General features: G+C 36.1%; 1 protein-coding gene across 1 annotated transcript in view; it reads left to right on the top strand.

The window, feature by feature from the left end:
* The window catches only part of CFTR (cystic fibrosis transmembrane conductance regulator), an 87,757-nt gene that overhangs the window by 8,274 nt on the left and 58,807 nt on the right, over positions 1 to 20,676 (top strand). The window contains exons 2-8 of the mRNA XM_026033226.1: positions 2,045 to 2,155; positions 3,428 to 3,539; positions 11,745 to 11,960; positions 12,889 to 12,978; positions 14,369 to 14,532; positions 15,004 to 15,129; positions 19,262 to 19,508. Coding sequence (XP_025889011.1) covers positions 2,045 to 2,155; positions 3,428 to 3,539; positions 11,745 to 11,960; positions 12,889 to 12,978; positions 14,369 to 14,532; positions 15,004 to 15,129; positions 19,262 to 19,508 — 1,066 coding nt within the window. The remainder of the gene's footprint in view (positions 1 to 2,044; positions 2,156 to 3,427; positions 3,540 to 11,744; positions 11,961 to 12,888; positions 12,979 to 14,368; positions 14,533 to 15,003; positions 15,130 to 19,261; positions 19,509 to 20,676) is intronic.

Here is a 20,676-nt window from a genome sequence, read left to right as displayed (position 1 = left end):
ATAGGTTATTCATCRAAGTCAGTTACCCTACTTAATTATGGTATTGGGAATTAAAGAGATCACTTACAAAGTAGTAGCTTACTTGCATTAGCTGCAGCAGTGATTTAGTGTCCCACAACTTATGTTCATTTTAGCATTGCCAGAATGTCTGAATATACTGAGTTTCTGTAAGCCAATCAATGAGAGTTTCTGTTCCTGAAATACAAGGATTAGCCATGTTTGCACAAGACATGCACAAAGTCAACAGTGACAGGTCCTTTCACCATCCTGTATGTGACTTATCGTTTGCAGTTACCACCCAAGATTTTCACTGAATGGGATTATTTTAAATCCAAGATTTTTTTTGCGTATTTTCTTATGTCTCTGAAGACATTGGCCCTTATTTCCAGTACTAGCAAAGTTTATGGACCAATTACTTTCCAAAGTGATATAATAGCTCAATAACTCTCAATAATTCTGATAGTTGACCTTGCTGTAACATAGTGTGAATGGTGTCCTCTTTCTCAGGTAAACTGCTGACAAAGAYTGAGCTAAGCCCAATTTATCTGAAACTGCACCATGATTGCAGAATGAAAGATAATTTTCTAATTTGTTGAAATACTCTGTCTTTGCAGTGTACATGATATAACTGACCGCTTGGGAAATATCTTTGTGTGTTTTTTTTTAACTGAATTACTGGGATTATAGTGTTTTTATAAGATTCATAATTTGGTTAAAATGAGTTTTAGAATGTTAGTATGTACACAAATAGTTACACACAAATAGGATTTGACTGTTGAGCCAAGGTCTCTTTGCACTGACGTAACGTCTAATTGCTTTCCTTTGCCTTTAGCATCCAACCTCTTTGCACCATCAGAGACTGCAGTTGAGAATGTGGCTTACTCTGTGTGTATGATATATATTTTATCTGAGGTGTTAAACTATGTTAAAAAAGAACTCAGATAAGCAGTGTGTATTTTCTAAGTAACCGTGRGAAACGTTTTTGTATTTGTTTTGCAGTTTTGTTACTGTTGTCTGTAGAAACGATCTAAACTAATAATAACAATATGAAATGATGGAGCTTTTGTGAATCAGAACTTTTATCAAAATTGTAAATCATGAGTTTTTATAATCTATATTTACATATGGAAACATGACAACAATCAACCGCAAACTGTTTCTTTCAGAGGTATTTCATTATTTTTAAGGAAACATATTTTTAAGTATTTGTCAATAAAACAGGTGTTCAGATAGCTTCAAGATGCACGACTAGTTCTTTTCATTACTTGTTTATGTTTTTTTTTTGGTTGTTGCTCTTTTCAAAAACCGTCCCAAACAGAACCTGCTGCAAAAGTATGTATATACTGGGTATTAGTAGGCATTTGAAGGATCGAATTGTTCAATAACATTATTAATGGCTTATAAAGAAGATGGAGTAGCCATTCAAGAGTTATCTCCTTCTTTGTTTTAGTTAGGATACCTTTTAAATTGACACTATATTTATGAGCTTTTCATGTGAAGAAAGAAATTCCAAATTCCAAATTTTAGTTATGGTGGATGCGGTGAGATCTCATGCTGAGTCTTGCAAAGATCTTGTGTATTATTTCATGCATACTGCAATATAAGCTGTCAAAGAAAGGTACAATAAGATTGTATATAAAAATTTTCAGCTTATATGGTGCAATTTATACATGAAATTTACTTCACTTACGATTTCCTATTCATTATATGGCTATGGCTCATACTTAGACATGAAGTACAGAAGTCTCAATCCGCTGTTCTTCAGCTGCTTAAATAACTCGTTTGGCTCATGATCAAATCCCAAAACTCATCAAGTGCAACAATTTTGCAAATATTCTTCTAATGTTTTGCTTACCATTATAGTTTAGCAAATTTAATGCAGTTTCATGCCTGCTTCACAGTGGTGTTTGTTTTGTGTATATATGAATATAAACACACATATGGTTGCTATGGAGGAGATATTCCAGGCTGGACAATGCAATCCCATAATTAAGTCCAGAAATGAGCGATCTTTATTTATGTGTTTTGTTTTGTTTCTTCTTAGATGGACAAAACCAATTTTGAAAAAGGGTTACAGACAACGATTGGAGCTGTCAGATATTTACCAAATCCCTTCTGCGGACTCTGCTGATAATCTTTCTGAAAAATTAGAAAGGTATGAAAGAAGTGTGCTTTCTTGGCATTATTTCAGWTTAATGAAATAACAACTTTGTCTGTTCCGGGAAACATATTGCAGCTTTTCTTACTAAGCTGTTGGATAAAATATCTAAATAGCATTGCCTGCAAGCTATGGCGTGCTGACTGGCTCAAGTATCTCCTCATTCAGCATGGAGATGTCTCCTTGTTCAGTTGTCCTTTGGAGCTGATTGAGATCCATGATAGAGATTTGTCTGTCTATTTAGATATGATCTAAATTACTTTTTGAGGTACCTGTGTCTCCATTGACTATTGAAACACACAGTTTCAGTGCTAATTCCCTATCCAGCTATTCTTTCTTCCCAAAATATCCAAATATCCTGTCCTGCTTTTATGTGCGTGTGTGTTCCTTTTCTCTACCCTCTTAAATAACAAGTTGCTTGGGGAGACAATTCAGCCACTGGGCTGCACTTGTAGCTGTCACAGGCACAAGTGCCTCAATCCCATCCCTCGCCTGTAGCCTCTAGTGAAGCTTTCCCCTTGCATTCGGGGACAGCTGGATCTCCACTGYTGTGCCAGTCCAATTAAACTGGAGTGTGACATGCATTTGCAAAAGTGGTSGAACTTTGGTACAACTTCATGCTTTTTGACACAGACAAGAATTTAYAGGTGAAATACTCTGGTTATTTAATATTCTGTTGAATAAATGAAGAAAAGTGGTACCTGAGTAAATTCTTAGGAGTACTTTAATTTGTTTGTTCGCTGCTGACTAAAAATATATATATATAACATGTATACATAGCATACTTTGGGCTAGAAATCTACTGTAGGATAAAAAATTAGTCTTAACTAAAAAAAAAAAAAAAAGAAAAAAAAAAGCTCCCTAGTAGAAAAGTCACATTTTTGATGCTTTTCTGGTGTGTTCTTTCTGCTGCAGACTGGAAGAGCTCCAGAACATTTATTTGCCCATTATTTGTGCATTGGTCTTAAGTACAGCAGGTTTCTTTAAAACATACAGTGTGACCTTTCCATGAATTAGCTCCCTGCAGGGTGATGTATGGCTGAGTACTTAAATCTGCCAAATATGTGGCTGAATTAAGTTTGAACTTTTATTGATCTATCAAGTCAACGAAGGCCAGGTCTTTGGGGTCTTTGCAAAGCTTTGTTTTATTAGTGACCTTAGCTAAATCTCCTTGGATATACTTGGGTGAACTGAACTATGTCAGAGCCGTAGTCCCATGTATTTGCTCACACAACTTAATGGTCTTGTTTTTTTTCGGTTTCTTTTCAGAGAGTGGGACAGAGAGCTGGCAACTTCAAAGAAAAAACCCAAGCTTATTAATGCTCTTAGACGATGCTTCTTCTGGAAATTTGTGTTCTATGGAATAATATTATATTTAGGGGTAAGATTTATTCATGTTTTCCATAAACTTTTAATGCTGCGTGAATGGATCCAAGTCTTAGGGATTTCTAAAGGGATACGGAATTCTGTGGATCCAGAGTACTCTGTTTATGACTTATGAAGTTGATAAATACAGAGAGATACTCAGGGACCATTTTAGATAAAGTATTTTCTGATTATGTACTACTATCATTAAGCAGTACATATTCCTTAAGTGCTACCATGTGTTCCCCCCAGTAAAGATAGAGCATGGGATCTTTTTGCATAGCAGCTGAATTAATGTATTATGTTCTTATATTACTTTTTAAACACATTTCTCCAGAATTTTCTACCCTTACAGTGAAATAAGTGATACTGAAAATTCATATAATTCGTTTGATTTTGCCAATGCGAAAAGGAGTCAGCTTCACAGTGAAATGCTTTGTTCAGGTTTATGTATGCAATAATGAAGTTTAATATAGTGAACTACTACATTGCCATCTACATTAGTGTTAACGTTTCTGCATAAGTAACCATATGGAATGTGCTTGAGTCTTTAGTGCTCCAAAGTATAAGATCAGGATCTTCATGTTAGAATCTGAACTGATTATGTTTATCAGCTTTTCAACATGTTAGGATTACCCTGACTTACCAAATGCCACCTGTTTGAAAATCCTATCACTGGGGTTATGAGCTGTGAAAATAGTTTATTATTAATGATCTCTCACCAGGTGGTGTAGATATCCAGTCTGTAAAACTGAAAATTACTGCTAACTGATATATACATTAAATATTCATGTAATTTTCAGATTTCTGTAATTTAATAGTAAAAGTGAGATATTAAAGTGCATGTTTCATTGGTCAAAGTGCTGTGGTATCAGAAATAGATGATCTAATAGCCCAAATGGCCCAGAATGGCCAGATATATTCAGTCAGCATTTTCAGACGTCACACAGATTCCTTGGCCAGATTTTTATCCTAGGTTGCTACAGAAAAGGATTATTTCCTCTGGCATTAGTGTTGAATGAGATCCAGTTTAGCTGTGCTTTCAAGTAAGGCCACACATTGGGTGAAAGGGAGGGGAGGGGAGTTAAATAGCCCATAATATTTGCTGAAGTTCATTTTGCTTCCTAGAGAGAGAGCTTCTCTTTTCCTCTAACTTTCTGCCAGGTATCCCAAAGAAGGGTTGCAGAAGAATAACAATGCCGTAAAAATACAAACCTTCATTCCCAATATACTGATCTCTCTTCCGGGGACCAGGGAAAAGTAGTRTAGAGATTTGCCATTATGCTTGTAAATATGCCAAAAAATTCTATGTGGAAAGGAAATTTCAAGTTTGTTAGATCTCCCAATATTTAGATGAAGAAAGATTCTGAATTTGTTCTGGAGTCCTTCTAGTTTTATGCTAAGATAAGTGAAATCATAGTGTGTCGTTATATATTCTGAAGTTTTAATAAGTTTGTATAACGTAGTTTAAAAATAAATAAATAAGAACATCTGCAAAGCTAAAACACAAGTMCTTAGCTACATGCAAACTTTCCAGCATTAAAAGGCAACAATTTAACACTGGAGACTTTTGAGGCTTTGGACAATGTCTCAAATCAGAGACTAATTTCAGATGAAGCACTGAATTCTGAGCCTGGCTTTTGCTAGTCTTATGCTGGAACATCTCACCTGCAATAAGCTGCCATAGAGTTCTGCTTGTTTGCATTGCTGCATCTAATGATGTGGCAGCTCTTGGAGTTTACAAAGTAGGTAAATTTGTTTAGGGTCTTCTGGGATGAAGTTCTTATTAAATATTCSTGTTAATAGAATTAATTTACACTACCATTGATGTGGGTGTTCTGTTTTAGGTCACTGGTAGCTTCATTCAGAAATTAATTATAACTGATTATAACTTCAGTTTGGATTATTTTCYCCCTAAAAATTATGGGGGAAAATTGCTTCTTTGTCTTGTTACGCCTTTCCTGAGGAAAACAYAGCAGAGATTTGAATAGGTCTCTGTAGCCCTGATGTTTCTGTGGCACTGAATATCAGTAATAATCAAGAGAGTCACAAAGTAAAATGTTCTAAAGGAAAGGGAAGTTGTTTCCCTTGAAATGCACCATTGATATTCTTTCTAGCATGTATAAAGTGTAAGATGTACTTTTGTTTGTCATGCTACTTCAATGTTAAAAAAGAAAGCCTTTATTTTTTGCAATCTCATTAAGACTGTCCCTCAGAAGTAGTTCACAAATGACAGCTCTGAGATTAAAAGTAAAATGAATTCTGTATTTTAAAAATGACATGAAGTATAGAGAATTTAATTAATTGTGATGCATATGAGATGTGGAAATGTGGAAAATACGTATTAATCTTTGCAACCTTTTTTTTTATGTGTTCCTGTTAAAAAGAATCAAAGTTGCTGCTTTAAAAAGAAAGCAAACTCTCCTCTTTCCTATTTTTAAACTGAATTTGTACGTAAATGGCCTTTCAGCACCAAGGCTTTTATTTTAAGAATAAAGCCTAGTATGATCTTTTTTTTTGACGTTTTTATCTGTCTTTTTCTTTCCCGTGGACATACATACTCACACACATTTGCATACAATTTCTGATTAGAAATATGGGAATCAAACTTGTGGCTTAGCAGAAGAAATTTACGGAAGAAAATAGCTCTCACGCCACCTTTGTGCCTTCCCAGTTGGAGTAACTGTGGCTTGCTTGGCCCTTGTCACTAGTGAGAAGCCTCTGCACTGGCCTCGGTCTGGAATTGCCACTGCCAAAGATCTGGTTTGAAGAGCTGTGTTGTGCTTATTTGCCCACACACAGGCATCTTACAGAGAGACAGGAGAGCAGAGACAGTCAAAGGGCCTCCCTCTGCCTCTCCTCACTCAGAATGATTTTGCTGTTTCAAATCTTGGATTGCTGTTCAGCTGGTGGAAGACAAAGTAGCTCTGATTGACACTGATGATTCAATGATTTCTCTTTTTCTCTGGGATTGGCAGTTAACCATCTAGGACAAGGACTCTTCATATCTTATATAAAACTGTGGAACAAGAGTTTTTAGTGGACGCTCCGGGCCCTACTGTAATCCAAAAGAATGATAGTGATGAAGGTGGAAAATAAGGGAAGGAATTGAGCAGTGATGGGGAGCAGCCTAGAAAGAAGTCAGCTTAAAGGCGGTGTGCTCTGARAGGCAATGATCTGTTATGGTAGAGGAGAATACCGAGACTTATTCTGATGAAAGATAAGTGTGGGGAAAAATAGRAGGGGGAACACAAGAGATGCCATGCTGTAAGATGACTGCTTTTCGAATGCACTGTTTGACAGATCTATATTGCCACGGCAGTACATGCCCCATTCATAAATACAGGCACTCAAAGGACAAACTGTGGAGGGTTTTGGGCACCTTCTAGAAATTCTGAAGGCACTTCATTTCTGAAAAGGCAAATCAATCTATTACTTCAATCCAGAGTCTTCTGACTCCTCTGTTGGCAACACCATGTCCCCACTATCTATACCCACTTGCTAATGCTGTTTTATATACTGTTACTGTATATACTGTGCAGGACTGCAGTGCCAGCTCTCAAGGTTCATGCCTATGCCAACTTGCCTATGCACTCATGCCACTGGGAAGGCTTGGGCAGTGTGGGCTCTGCTTTGCACAGCAGCACTGTGTTGAGTGCCTGCTCCTGAGAAAGGCATCCTGGAGCAGTGCAAAGTAGGATTTCAGTGGAACACGGGACAGATGTGGAGATAAATCCATAAGTCGGACGACTTCTTTAAATAAAGGACTTGTGTTTTTYAGATATATGCCCTAGCTTACCTGGGAGTTGCTGAGTTTTGCAGGAGCCCTTCTGTGATTCAGTGGCCTGTGCTAAGCAGGCTATCAGGACGGGCGATCATAATTGCTCCCCCACAGCTGAAATGATCAGTTTTGGAATGTTTGAATGARTATTTAAGTATAAATTCAGTTCAGCTTTCTAGCATACGAGATACCAGAATATATGCATTTCATTTTTTATTCTTCATGCATCTCTCCTTTGAATAAAAGTTGTAGCAAAAGCAGAAAAACATAATCAGAGTTCTTTGCATTCCTCCAAAATAAATCAAAAGCACAAAAGTATTTTATTTTTGTAGCATCTCTGTATAGGATTTCAGTTTTAGAAACATCTGCTWAATACTTTTGGGGAAGATACAAACTCATTTTCCTCCTGAAAATACCATTTCATTCTCATGCACTGTATCTAGGAAAATGAGCTTTCCTTTAGATATATGACCTTGTCTTAGAAACTTTCAGATTGTTTTCAGCAGAAATTTCTTTTTCTGCTCCCAGGTATTGCCAGTAATCTGCTCTCTCTCCTTTTTCCTTTACATGGAACTGCCATTGGAAATTTGGGTAAATTCCAGCTGCCTACGTCACCGTTGTTACCATTCACTCTCTTTGATTTCCTCTTGCTGCGAAGCTGAGCGCTTCTGTCTGTACACATTCACCTTGTTTGGTGACACTCTGACAGGATCCTTCCTTTAAGAAGTCCTACACATTTCTGCCTTTTTTGTGCTTTTGCCRTCTCATTACTACCTTGAATTTTTCAACCTATTTCCTCATGTGGGTAACAAATGTAGTCAGTGACCGTTTGCTCATTTCAGTGTTATATTAAAAATAAAAACAGCGGATCCGCAACTTTAGCCTATTGTGTGCTTTAATTAGGTATTCCTGCAAATTCTGGCCACTGAAACTATTATGTATTCTTGTTAAAATACTAATTATGTATTCTTGTTAAAAGTTCAGTAGTGTCTAAGGAGTTTTGCAGACAGTTTGGGGGATGACTTCATTTCCCACAGCATAGATAAGTAAATGTGTGGAGGTGTGCAAAGCTGAAGTCTCTCGGCAGACTTTTTCTTTACCTTTTCTTTACCTTTACCTATTTCTTTACGAGTACAAATTCGGATGAGAACAGTAACAATAGAGCAGAATTCATGAGTTTCATATATACATATATATAGATATATWTTTTTTTTCACTTCTGTGAAAAAGTGACCGATGTGTGAAGTGGACTCGCAGGTAGCAAAATCTCTGTCTTTCACGGTCAACATGAAATGATTAAATCTTGGCATAAATTCTTGATTTCMTTGCGAGATAATAAAACACCTCATTTTATTGAAAGCTGCAAGAGGAAGATCTTGCTGCTAAAGCTACTGGTGTTCTTTTCAGTCCCTGCTCACACGGAAATTAATGGGAGCTTTGCCATTAATTTTAATTGGGACAGGATGTTGTGCCTTATTGGCAGAGGTGGAACCAAGTCGTGCACTCTTTTGAACTTTCTCTTGCCTGTCAGCTCTTCTCTTGCTTGATCTCTGAGCCATTTTCATAGTACCTTTCTCTGAGCGTGCTTTAAACTCTGCTTACATCCCTGCTGTTTGTGTAGTTGTTGTTGCAACTAGTATCACAGCTTTGCYCTCATTAGGTCTAGTAGGTTTTATGTTTCTCTCTTTCACCTCATGCACGGTAGGTAATGATGTTATTGAAGGGTGGACATTTGCACTCTGGCCCCCTAGAGCACTGCGATTCTCCCTCATAAATTGTGTTAGGGGCACTGAAGTGGTTCACTTTAGTCTGTCTGCTCCCCAGCTGCTCTAAACAGCTTCCATGTTTCACCTTGCCAGCAGCCATCTCTTTTGCAATTTAAAGAAAAATAGTATGGTAGCGAAATAAAAATCTTACTTTTTGATGAGTTACTGGCTACCAAACTGAGGACCTTGCTGTGAAGATTGGTCTGATTTCATTCACCTTTTTCTCTTTTACTCCTCATTGTGAAATGTACGTTTCTATTCAGGCAAGGTGGCCGGTAACATTAACTTGGAAATAATGTCAGTATAATATTCCAAGAGAAGCTAATGAGGATTTCCTGAAGTTCTCACATACAGGTCACACATATGTGTTGGAGGAGAGACATGAAATACCAAAGCACTCTTTGGATGCATGCCAGAACAGAAATGCACTTTATTGTTTTCACAATTCACAGTGATTCAGCATATCCAGAATATATATAATTTGTAAGTTCTTWTTGCCTAATAACAGCCATACCAGGTCAGCTCAAAGATCCATGCAGCATGGTATCATTATTTCTCTTCAGATCATACGAACTTGCACCTTTTGATGAGGATTTCTGGGGAGRGGAACATTTCTGAGTTTCTCATTGGTTTACAGTGAGTGCAGAGGAGAGAGCAAGAGCAGGGGAAGGGAAAAGCAGACTACTGAAAACTAGATTCCTGTTAAGAGACATAAATCCCAATCTTCTTAAGCAGGTTGTTTTATCACTTAATATATTGTATCCGTTTCTGTTACTTTCATTTATGATAACTGGATATTCTATAGCCATTTACTTTCATTCGTATATTACCTGGATAATGATTTCTTTAAGAGATGGCCTAATAAAGCATCATTGTAAAAGAGAGGATTCTTGCACTAGGAGATACCAATCTGACACTTTGCCAATCATTATTCTACTTATAGACTTTGTAAATCACCTTTTTCAAGCAAGCTAGTATGAAATGCCTTTATATTCACAACAAACACAGTTGCAGAGCACAACATTTTGGGTAGAATAAGTGTAAATACAGAAAAAAAACCCCTTACTATTTTAAGCATATATACAAAAGCTTATCTTGAGATCTCTGAGAATATGAAAGCAATGCTCTGTCCTTGAGAGGTGAGTGTTTTGTATTTTGTAAGTTTTGTGGAGTTTTAATTTGCTGCTTTTGGATACGTATGGTCTAAGCACAGCTGCCTTAGGTTATGTGTGTTTTAATAAACACTCCTCCCTTTGCCTACTAATAACACTGRAGTCTTTGTCAGAGTAGATTCCAGGTTTATAGAATCTGTGTTGGTGCACAATTGTTTTTAATCTASGAAAAATAGTGCATAAAACAGGTATTCTAGTCAAGATGTAAATTTTCATCCCTTCTATGGCAAAGTGGATAAATATCAACTCAAATAACAGTGACAGCCAAAAAACAATGTAGCACAAGCTGCAGAGATAGTTTGGACTGCTGCTGTGTGAGAGACCAAAAGAAACCTAAAGGAGAAAGGAAATTAAAGATGATTCACTCAACATTTTTTTTTTTTACTAAAAAACATGAATTTTAGCTGACCTTCACCAATTCCCTTGTCTCTGTCTCTCTGTATTGTAGTCTGTGTGATTTTGTGCGTGAAACTAGTACTAATAAATATTTGACAGAACTTAACACATCTATATGTAAGCAAATTTAATAGTTGCTTGTTATTTTTGAAGTCTCTGACACTTTCTGCTGAGATTGAACAGACACAGCAGAAAGAAGGATGAGGAGACACATACAAATTCTTAGCAGTAAATATTTTTATGCTGACTATAACAATGAATCAAGGAAAGGAGCACATGCATACTTCGTGCCCTTCAGAAATTTGCACAGAAGATGAAATAGTCAGACCTTAGTACGCTGGTAATTTTTGCAGTTCTTTGGGAAGGATTGGAGGAGGATAAAGAGAAAAAGTCAGAGATGGTATTGGATAAGAYTATAGGAATGAAAATAAGGACAATCAGGATATGAAGAAAGGTAAATAGAAAGCAACAATGAAGTAACTCTTGTTGTGTTTAATTAGAACAGAAAAAGAGACTGAAAACAAATGTAATAGCCAGCTAAGATAAAGACAGAGCTACAAAYAGGTCATTTGGTCATTTTGGTGTCTTGAAATTTTTCAGGGTTTTCTTTTTCCTTTTCGATCTCTTTTTCCTCTCCTACTCTGATTTTGTACCATGTTGTCCATTCTGGAAGGGGAAATGCTGGGACTGGGAGGGCAGGAGGGTCTCGTTTCTCAATGGATCTTTTTTATGCTTGCCTCTCCTACCATTTATGCCTCTCTCATCATTCATTTTTCATGGACATGATTCAATCCTGTTATGTGGCTGATTCATTACATTCTGAAAAATAAGTGTGGAAACTCATTCCAGTTGCCATTTTTATAGAAGGCAACCAAACAAAACTTATGAACTAGATCTGCTTTGGTGAAGCTGCAAGAGGMTCACACATTAAGAAAGTGGTGAGCTGTCTTCTACCATTGGATTATTGCATCTTTCTCTGGTTTGCACAGTGAACAGACTCAGCATCCTCATGTAAGTTGTGATAGTGGACGTATTCCTKGCTAGGATTTGAAATGAAAATGTTAACCATTTTAAAAAAAATAATTACCTTTTGTTTCCATTTGCAGGAARTCACCAAATCTGTGCAGCCCCTTTTACTAGGAAGGATAATAGCTTCCTATGATCCGGATAACTCCCATGAAAGATCCATAGCCTACTACTTGGGCATAGGCTTGTGCCTTCTCTTCCTTGTGAGAACACTGCTCATACACCCTGCTATATTTGGTCTTCACCATATAGGAATGCAAATGAGAATAGCTATGTTCAGCTTGATTTATAAGAAGGTAAATGTTCCATTTACACTTAAAGCCAAACATATGTAGTCCATAGCCTACATAGTTTTTAGGTCTATTTTTTTTTTAAGATCAGTGGTTTTGTTAATCAGGGTACACAATCCAGTAATACGGCTGGCATTAGTTTCCCACAGTTCTTCATTTTCTAAGTTTAAATAATTAATTGCTGCTGTACAGCAGAATTGACTGAAGTCAGTCTCTGTGTGAGTTCAGACTTTGTGGATATGTCCTGTGAGGTCTTAATTATGCTACTGCTGTGCTCCTGTTATGTCCCTGTGTTGAAAAAGAAAAGAAATGCATGCTGGTGGCCAAAGAAGGTTTTCAAAGAGGATTAGAGGCAAAGATCTAAACAAAAAATACAATATAGRAGGGATCAGGTTTGAATGATCAAGTGTGAGAACCCATTAACATGGGTTAGTTATCTGTATTAGCATCAACAGATAATAATGCTTTGAATATTCACAAATCCAAATATTTAAAATGGCATTTCATTTTACCAAAAACAGCRGCTAATTTAAGTAGATGTGTTAGTTATTCTAATATAAAGCTCGTTACGGAAACATCTTTCAGAAAATCTTTGTCAAGCGAGGCACAGTAGGGGATTTTTGAGGATCCACAGCACACACAGCATGCATGCTTAATTAAAACTTGAATTTGCATATATATGTACATAAAATATGCAACAGAAAGCAGGGGCTGTGTCAATAAATCAATATTTGTAAAGCAATTTAATGACTATATTAAACTCAAGTGACATAAATAACAAGTTTAATGAGATTGTTTCTTTATAGGAGAAAGCTGATAAGTAAATTGTTATTTACAGTATTGTCCCATTGCCTAGTATTTTTATTTGTGTTTATTTGATTTTATAGGATTGAGTTACAAGGCTAACTCCCTTTGGTTTTGTTTTCTTTTACAGACCTTGAAACTGTCAAGCAGAGTCTTAGATAAAATAAGTACTGGACAATTGGTCAGTCTTCTTTCCAACAATCTGAACAAATTTGATGAGGTATGTTTCTGATTGTTTAATCCATTTGTTAAGCTATCATATACAAAAAAAATCACGCCACTCATAAAAAATATTAAGGAAGAAGAATAATTTGTGGACTGCAGTGACTGTGGTCACTGTATATATAAAATGAAAGTACATTCCTGTCTTAAGAGCAGGCGTTGGCCTGCGGTAATGGAAATGCTCATTCTGGTACTTGCTTCATAGTTTATCTCCTATGCTGATTACTAARACAAACATAAAAACTAGGTATACCATTAAAAATGTGCTTGTTCTACAATCCAGTGCAAATCATCTGGGAAACTTCTTTGGATTACACAAGTACTTTCAACATGGTCAGAACTCAGCTAATTCAGTCTCAATCTCTTAYCTTTACTATCCTTATCCTTTCATAAGGTGAACCAGCCTGATGCAGAGCTGGATGGCGTTCAGCATTTTCTTGTTAGTATTACCCACTCTCATAAATGCCTGAAAATATGTTAATGTAGGACCTGATTAGGAATCATTTCCAATGCATCTCAGATGAAACTTTGAAAATCTCATTTGCAATTTCACTTTCATTAAAGCTGGGGTAAGTCCCTGCTAATAGTTTTGGGGGCTAGAGACTCCATTAACTTCTATGCAGAATGTATGCTTGATTGTCCTATTAGTAGAATGAAATATGCTCCCCATGACATCAAACCTGATGTCAGAGAGACTGAAGGTATATGATTGAAGTTATAGAGTATATTTATTTTAAATACTGTGTTGCTGTATGCAGTGATGTGAGCTAGCACTGAGCAAGCTAGGTCAGGGGCTGGCAGGAGCTGCAGTAATGCGAAGTTCTYTGCAGGTGCTGTTCCTCAGGCTGATCACAGGAGTCAGTCCAAAATCCATCTRATTATAGAATAAAGTGAAGGAATATGGCAGCAATCAATTTTGTAGTAGTTGCATTCGTATGATAGTCATATCTTCACCATAATAATATTTACTTCCTATATAAAATTAAATCATTCTGATAAGATTTTTTGTGACTTTTTCTCCACTTGCAGTGATTGAAAATATGAGAGTCAATGGCATATTGTGTTTACTTTTACAGAGCTGTTTTTTCTTCATGTGCGTACATAGTGAAGAGATGATTATAGAGTGAACTTTGCCTTGCAAAAAATCAAAGCTTAGGTGTGGAATGTGTGTGTGTGTTGCTGTTCTGTCATCATTATCAACACCCCGAATGCTATGTGCTTCGAATCACAAATCCTCCTTTATAAACTTCTTTTACTATTGCTAAAAATTTGTACAATTTTTCATTACATTTTTCAAAGCCACTTTAATGATTTCTTCCTTTTCATGTAGTTCTCAGAACATGTCTTTAATTTATGTTATTATTATTTTCTCTTATGGGCTTCTGCAGGGTCTTGCGCTGGCCCATTTTGTGTGGATTGCACCTTTGCAAGTGGTACTGCTGATGGGACTGCTCTGGGAAATGTTACAAGCTTCTGCATTTTCTGGACTTGCTTTTCTAATAATCTTAGTCCTTTTCCAAGCGTGGCTGGGACGAAGGATGATGAAATACAGGTGAATATATTGTTTTAGAATATTTCAATGTTTTTGCCTGAAACACATTAGGAAGATTGTACCACTTGAATGAAGATTTGTTGTTATTACATTGTTATAGAAGATGACTCCAAAGTGGCAGAGGAGTAGAGACAAGCCTTTACTTACTTAGCAACAGCTGTCTAAATATATAAAAAAAATCTAATGTGAAAATAAATAGTCATAAAATAAACAGTGATAGTAAATAGTGATAAAATTTCATAGAAGAATGAAAATTTGTTGTTAGTGATTTGATTTATTCTTATTAGTGATTTTATCTTCTCCTTAGTTAAACTCACTGTTTCTGATATTTCCTTTTATGTGTTTCACAATATTATCAGGATAAATATACTAAATATGGGAGTATAGGACAGGAGTTTTCTTAAGTTGTGTATGATACAAACTACACAATGAAATAGATGAAAATTAATCTACTGCCTTTTTACTTTGTAGGGATAAGAGAGCAGGAAAGATCAACGAGAGACTTGTCATCACCTCAGAAATAATTGAAAATATACAGTCAGTTAAAGTTTATTGTTGGGAAGATGCAATGGAAAAAATGATTGAAAGTCTCCGTGAGTAAGTGTGCTCATTTGCCAGTCAAATTTGTCTACATGATCCAAAAAAAGAAAAAAAAAAAAAAGTGATTATGAACAGCATCTGTGGTCATCTTAGTTAAGAAGCAAAGCAAACAAATATTAATCCTCCATAAGCCAACCATGCATTCCCACACTATAGCCTGTTTTTTTTACCAATTTGTCAACTGTTTTTTTTTTTTTTTTTTTAAATATTTGCTTCCTCATTTGTTATAATGATATTTCAGTATTTAGCCTGCACAGGTAAAACAATTGTGGCATCTGTGTTTGTTTCTGGCCAACCCCATCCTCATCGTACAATAAAAAGCCCTATTGTGTTGACTACCTAAAGCTTTACAAACTTTCCTATTCTGCAGTGTAGGAAACAGCCCGAGTCCTCTGCAGCCACTTCCTGAGAAATGCTATAAAGCTTTTTTAACATGTTACACACAATCTGCAAGGATTAAAGTCGCACAGCCTAATGTATCCATTCCGCACAACTACGTTAACATTTATTGTCTGTGGATAGCCTTGTATAATGCTTATCATTTCAACTATCGCTGAGATTGATCTGGAAGGTACCAGAAGAGCTGCCAGAAGCATAAAGGAGGTAGAAGAGCTCACCTGTCTAGCTGARAGCAATGAGAACCAGGCATTGGATAGGAAGCCCTAGGGGAAGGGAGAAATGACATATGGATTGACAGGGGACGCTGCGCTGAAGCTGTCCAATGTGCTTGTTTAGTCCTGTTGCAAGAATTAGAATTCTGTACCAGGTGTGTGATTGGGAAAACAGCAGAAAAGAAAGAAATATAAGAATCTTATTATCATGTAAATAAAAGAAATATTATTATACAAACACCTTCTTGTTCAGCTGCTTCTGTTATGCTTTCTGAAAGACAATCCAGGAAAAGAGAGCCATTCTCTATCATTAGAATAAGAAAATTCTTTTTTTTTTTTAATTATTTACTGTAAAAGCTCTGAGAAAACTCAGTGTGAATCCAGGTCTGAAATTCCAGTTCTAGGATAGATCCAGGTTAGAATTCATCTGGTGGCACTAGTCTTATGCATTGCTTCTGGGAGATTTTAGACCAAATCTTGTGAGTAGCTCCTGTAGAAATAAATTAAATTCATRTGTATATTCCACAAAGTGGCTACAAAAAACCTGGAAAAAGAACTATCACTTTATATACTGTTTTTCTTTTTAAATTATTTATAGTAAAATCTGTAATGCTATTGTTTATGATGCATAGATTTTTTTAAAGTCAAGAAAAAGTGATAGAAATATTACAAGATCTTTTTTTTCCTCTTTTTTTGCTTCTCTTGCACCAAAATACCATATTCTTTGGGGTGATCCAAGAGGTCATTTGTTGAAGACATCACCAGAGCAGGTCAAACCGGAAATGTTAGAATTTCAATTGAATTTTGCTTGCTGAGCCAGCTCTGCAGGGCTCCCAATCAGTTGGTTTCTTAAGCTGGTAGGAAGTGAGACTGCATGACTAAAATCGTGCCCCTATTTGAGCAACAGTGCATTATAACTCAGTTATTACCAAAGTCACATTTTCTGATGCAACCCAATGTAATCAGCTTTAGTTTTATAAACTTGACTTACTGTGCCCTTGCACTTCTAGACTAGAGCTAACTGCAGATAAACCCCCTTGAATAGGTGCACCACTTTGGGCTGTTTGCTTAGTCTTAGTAATAAGTCTATATTAATTAGTCTAATAATTAGTCTATACTAATTATGCTTGTTATAACAGGTGTCTGAATAAAAATATCTTCATTTTTATGGGCTATGCAATATATTCAGATAATTTAACAGGCACGACTGTAGATTGTTCCTCTGTGCCCTAGCATAGTGCTAGAGGAAGGGAAGTCCAAGGCTGAAGCATCCTTACCTTGCAGCAATAGGAGACACGKCCTTATTCTAAGCTAAGTGCGAGCTCATGTGTTTGTACTGACAGCTGTGGTGGTATCGGTGCAAAAGCAGACAGTGGTCTGCACTTTTTAAGTATATGCATTTTTAAGAGCCTGTGTGATCTGACAGACTGTATCTACATACTGWTACCAAATGTATTATCATGCTTGAYATATTTTGACATCTTTGACATTCACTAGGTAATCAAGGTACACTTCCCCAAAGGTGAATTGGGTCATAGTGTTTCAAAATTGGTCTCACTAATACCAACACATCAGTGTTATTAGAAAGCTTTTTTTCTTTTTGGATTAACTCACTGAGAAAACATTCATTCTTTTCCATCGTGTCTTGCTACAAAAATCTGATCTGACTCTTCCTCCAAAATTCTTTATTTTATTTTATATTTTTCACTTTAATTACTATTGTTTTGTTATTGACTTTTTCCTATGCTTTCTCTACTCCTTCCTTTTTTTTCTAAAAAAATCTCTATCAAATCTAAAAAGATTTTTAGATTTGAAAGATTTTTAGATTTGACTAAAATCTTTTTAGAAACTGTATTAAAAAAAACTTCTAGAGACACTTTTTAAAGGTGAACATCAATTGTCCCAAGCTATGAATTTTCCAAGATGCTGTGGCTAAGCTTATATTAGTAGAATATGACTATTAAAAGCAAATGAACAAAAAAATGGTATCATTCTTGTCCCTGTTGTTGTTAAGTTCACATGAACATAGTGGGCCAAATCCATAGTGAGTCAAAGAGAGTCATTGAGAATTTGGTGTCAGGACCAGGACAAATTCTTTTACTTCTTCAGGAGAAAAACGTTAAGAAGCCTTGGAAATTCCTTAAATTTCCTCTAAATCACTTTTGATAGCTTTTCCCAAAGGACAAGAGTGGGAGACTCTGCTGACAAACGTTCATCTGATACAAGGAAACCTTATCGCCCCCTCTCATCACATGATTTYTGAAGAAAATATCTTCACATTTACTTCATATCTGACATTATCTTCTACTTCTCCTGCCAATCTAACAGTTTCCTTAGATTTTATTTCCATTGAAAACTGTACTATGACTTAAATYGATGTTTTTTTCATGAGTTAAGGGKTTTTTTTTCTTTGCAAAATTTAGTCTTTCTTAGTTTTGGAGGAAAAAATATTCTAACTTGATCTTCTTCTGTCTTGATCTTCAAATGTTGTCCACATGTTCCTTGCTGTATTTTTTAACCCCAAATCTCAAGACTCCTTGCTTTATAAATTTCGTTTGGGACTAATGTGATTTTCTTTCCTCCTCCACCTACTTCCTCATTTCTCAGTGATTTTTTTCCTCATTTTCTCTCAGTGCTGAATTTCTTTTTTCATTTCTCTTCACACTTCTTCTCCGAGTATTCCAGATTGTTTGCTACATTTTGGCGCTCAACTTTTTCTTTTGGTGTGGCCTTTTACTTTCTTTTTTATAGCTGACATACTGAATTGAAAGGCAGGATGTCTCCAAAAACTTGGTTCATTTCTATATGCATGTCACACCTGTAGTCTCTTACATCCTCGCTCCAAGAGCTCATATAGTCTCAGCTGGGTGAGTCCCAAATGAGCCCCCAGTTGGAGTGCCCAGATCACAAGCAGATCCACCATTGGAAAACTTTTGCTTGTGTTTCATTCTTGGGGGCACACTGAAAATGATTAGTATATTGGCTCTCCCTCTTGGAAGTAATTTCTCTATGCTTCAGCAGTGGAAGGATTTTTGGTAGTAAACTGGCCAAAGAGCAAAACCAAAATTCTTTGTTATCCCTATTCAGTGCTGCCACCCACAGTCTCAGATAAGCTCTGGAGGATTCATAAGGATTCATACCCTTTTTCCAGGGTAGTTGCGTTGTGGTTACTTGCATGCCTGGCTGCTTTCTTCATGCCTCTCCTGTGAAATGCAGCCTTAACACTAGATGTATAACTGTGATTTCGTTAGGAAGTGTAGAGGTATGGAATTTATGAGCTATCCAAATCATGGAATAGACTATGGTTGTTTTGTATGACATCCCTGAACACTGGTGCCTAAACTGGGCTGTACCTTCTTTTTAGGACCAAATAATTTTTTTAAAACTTGCCTTCTAACTGTAGTCTTAGAAAACAGATAAGACTATAATTTAATTATTTTGCCAACACTTCCTTGCAAAAGGTTTTTAAGATATAAACTGTGGAATAGTACACTAATTATTTCTATTTTTTTTAACAGAACTGAATTGAAGCTAACCCGAAAAGCTGCTTATGTGAGATATTTCAACAGCTCAGCTTTCTTCTTTTCGGGTTTTTTTGTGGTGTTTTTAGCTGTGCTTCCATACGCCGTGACTAAAGGAATTATTCTCCGAAAAATATTTACCACCATTTCTTTCTGCATTGTTCTTCGAATGACAGTGACCAGGCAGTTTCCCTGGGCTGTACAGACCTGGTATGACTCTATTGGAGCAATAAATAAAATACAGGTAGGGTACATGAAAATCATCCCAAGTACGTAAGCTAATTCTTTATAGCATGTTATCTTGTCAGCTGATCAACAAAAGATCAGAGCATTTATGCAGACTTTTTGAGTATACTATATATTGCTTTGACTACACACCATGAAATGTCATTATAAATCTTGATGCTGGTATATAGTTCCCCAGGCAGCATAACCCTAACAGTTTTATGTTACCTGCATGCTGCTGATTTTGAAGTGGGGACATTTAGTTAAACACTCTTAATGCAGAATAGGGAGCTTAATAAAAGAATATCATAATTTATGGCGCTTAAGAGATGTTTTTCATTCAGTAAAGGAAGTAGAAAATTAGTATATGCTTGATATGCCAAAGCTACCAGTTGGTGCAATCATAAATCTGACTTCCCTGGCATTAGTGGCGAGAACAGAAGGAGATGGAGCTTCTTATCCAAATGTGCACCTCATTCGTCATGAGCAGTAATAATAATCGCAGTACGAATCTACTGATTATTACCTACCTTACCTACCAAGATCTGTTGCTCATATATCAGCATCAGAGGCTTRTATGCATAAAGTGAATTAAGGATGAGTTCCTATGAGCCCTATCTGTTTTAACTATCATTTTGAAATCACTCCACAAGGAAAGAATTTTTTTTTCTGTTTTGGGGTCTACATCTCAGGATTTCTTTTGAATATATAAAATGTTTTTAAAAAYCTAATGCAATTATTATTTTTAAATTTTAAAATGTTAAAATGTTATTCAATAAATATATATTTTATTATTTCAGTATGATAAAAACACACAGTATCATACTTAAAGATCTGAATTAGGAAGTTGAACCTCAACAAAGAATTGAAGTCATATATTGGATTTTTAAAATTTTTCTGATTTTTAATTGGTCAGGAATTTCCAGCAGTCTAGCCATGAACCTTTCTCTTGGACTTTCAGAAGGGTTTCTTATTGGATCCTAGTTCATTGAATCCTTATRCTCTCAAGATTCCATAATTATCAGTAGACAGTGGTCAGTCTGAAATACATCCTGAAAGTGCAGATCCAATACCCCTTCACAGAATTGGCAGGCCCTATTGTCAAGCCATCATCCCCACTCTTAAAAAAATTATGCACTCAAAATAAAAAGATYTTTTTTTCATGGTTTATTAGAGTATAACCTTCC

Source organism: Nothoprocta perdicaria, unplaced genomic scaffold (genome assembly GCF_003342845.1).
Source record: "Nothoprocta perdicaria isolate Ctin4 unplaced genomic scaffold, notPer1 scaffold_125, whole genome shotgun sequence".
Lineage (NCBI taxonomy): Eukaryota > Metazoa > Chordata > Aves > Tinamiformes > Tinamidae > Nothoprocta > Nothoprocta perdicaria.
This window is presented reverse-complemented; position numbering and strand designations above follow the sequence as displayed.